Source organism: Penaeus chinensis, chromosome 29 (assembly GCF_019202785.1).
Source record: "Penaeus chinensis breed Huanghai No. 1 chromosome 29, ASM1920278v2, whole genome shotgun sequence".
Taxonomy (NCBI): domain Eukaryota; kingdom Metazoa; phylum Arthropoda; class Malacostraca; order Decapoda; family Penaeidae; genus Penaeus; species Penaeus chinensis.
Genome location: NC_061847.1, coordinates 7,573,110 through 7,575,609, shown reverse-complemented (window position 1 = coordinate 7,575,609; position 2,500 = coordinate 7,573,110). Strand labels below are relative to the sequence as shown.

At 31.0% G+C, this 2,500-nt stretch overlaps 1 protein-coding gene across 1 annotated transcript; it reads right to left on the bottom strand.

The window, feature by feature from the left end:
• Nucleotides 1-1,084: 1,084 nt before the first annotated feature.
• On the bottom strand, nt 1,085-1,762 carry LOC125040325 (glycine-rich cell wall structural protein-like). The gene is made up of 2 exons (XM_047634879.1): nt 1,664-1,762; nt 1,085-1,441 (listed from the first exon to the last, which is right to left on the bottom strand). The coding sequence occupies exons 1-2, from the start codon at nt 1,760-1,762 to the stop codon at nt 1,085-1,087; spliced, it is 456 nt and encodes a 151-aa protein (XP_047490835.1).
• Nucleotides 1,763-2,500: the final 738 nt, after the last annotated feature.

Sequence of the window (2,500 nt, the reverse complement as noted above, 5' to 3'; positions counted from 1 at the left end):
GTGCGTCTGTGTGTTACTGTTTATATATGTGTGTATGTATACATATATATATATATATATATATATATATATATATATATATATATACATATATATATATATATATATATATATATATACACACACATTTATGAGTATATAGATACACACACGTGTAGATATACATGTGTATGTATATATGTACAATAAATATATATAAGTATATAATTGAATAGATACATATATGCATGTATTTGTACATGTGTATATACATACATTCTGTATTTACGTACATATTCATATACATATAATCATATATTCATACATTTATATACTTCTACAATTTCACTTAACATTATGTCAGTAAAAAAACGAGTCACAGTTCGGTAAATGCTTTAGCTTCACATTCTCTCCCAGATGATACAAAAACATCAAAACAATAGTAACCATGTGAAAATATAATTTCTTTTTCATATATAAATCAATATATATATAAATATATATATATATATATATATATATATATATATATATAATTTACATTCCTTGCACTGAATACTGTTTAACACTAATCATAACAGTATTAGAAAAAACAAAAAAACAAAAATATTGTAAGATCGGTAAATAAAGTCACGGGTATGTCTGTGTTTGCCTGCTAACCATCTGTGAGAACCTTTTAGCTTTTCCTTTTTTTTTAACTTACATATATTTGCTTTGTTAGCGGTAAATCAACTGTATGTGTGATATATATATTATTTTTCACCGTTTTCTTTCTTCTTTTTCTTTTTTTTTTGCCTCTTTTTCTAGATTTTCCTTCTACTTCCTTCTCATCTGAATTCGTGAATCTTTAATTAAACGTCTCAAAAGAAATGAGGCTTTTCTTTTTATGTTGAGGTTTAGGTTTAATAATGATTCTGCATAATTTTGTTTTATTTTGCCTTTAAACCTTTTATCAGAGTATCTGAATAATCTGTGGCTAACTTTAATTATGAACTTGTACTAGAACTTAAATGTGTGTTTGCTCTGGACGAAATTCAGTTAGATAAAACAGGTGTCAATTCATTTTACTTTAATGCATCTAAGAATAAGTCTTTTCTTTTCCGCTTTATCCTCCATATCCGCTGCTTCCTCCGCCTCCACTTCCACTTCCATGATTACCCCCGAAGCCGCCTCCACTTCCACCTCCAAAACTGTCTCCGCTTCCGTGGCCACCGCCGCCACCTCCACCAAAGAGAATTCCAGAAACTACACTGCCACTGCCGCTTCCTCCTCCGTTGCCTCCGCCATACCCACCGCCGCCGCCTCTACTACCACCAAATCCACCGCCTCCGTGTCCTCCACCTCCGCTACTTCCGCCAAATAACCAACCACTTCCACCACCGTCTCCTCCACTGCCGCTACCATCGACATAAGTGTCCTCGTGACTGCCAATATAACCTGAAAAACACCGACGAGTTGAATACTGTTTCAAAATATCTACAGAAAAACAACTAGCTAAAAATGAACAGAGATCATTAGAAAATGCGATACACGTTAACTGGCATCAAAGCTTTGCTGTTTTCCTTTTCTCTCTCTCTCTTAGATAAATAGCTTGCTGTTTTCCCATATTACAACCTTCCTCCTCAGCTAGCCAACGTAGAAGAAACATCTTTAAGGAACCAAGAAAGTCATATTAGTGGCTCACCACTGGGCGCTGAAGTATAATTGTTGCAGTGAGTTTATCTCCTGTTGCAGAAGAGATATTCTTAAGTAAGGGGCTGTCGACGTTTTTATGCTTCATCATTTGGCCTTCGGTAAGGCACTGGAGGTACCAGCTTCTTTCGCTGCAAGTTCTTTGGAAGAAAGGGCGATTTATCACTTCCGGAAATTAAGATTAGATGAATCTTTATTTTTTCTAAAACAACTTTTGTTACGTCGTAATACCTTCATCGATGATTCGATGACAAATAAGGAACAAGTATTATAAGTTTCTCTGTGATTATGATATAAGTAGATGTTTTTAATGCTTCCCTTTTTATACCCTCCAACTTTTTATTTTCTCTCAGTGCACAATGATTATAATGTTATAATTCTATGAATTCCTTCGTTTATTGGAGCATGCACATATATGTTGCACACACGCGCACACTCATGTTATTTGTGAGTGTGTGTGTGTGTGTGTGTGTATGTAAATATGCGGATATATACACACACATATGTATACATAATATATATATAAATATATATGTATATATATGTATGCATTTATATACATATGTATATATATGATATATGTGTATATATCATATATATATATATATATATATATATATATATATATATATATATTAATATTTGCATACACGTATATATAAGTATATACATACATACATATATATACATATATATGTGTATATATATATATATATATATATATATATATATATATATATATATATATATATATATATACTTGTATTCACACACACATATATATACATGTGTATATGTATATATATATATATATATATATATATATATA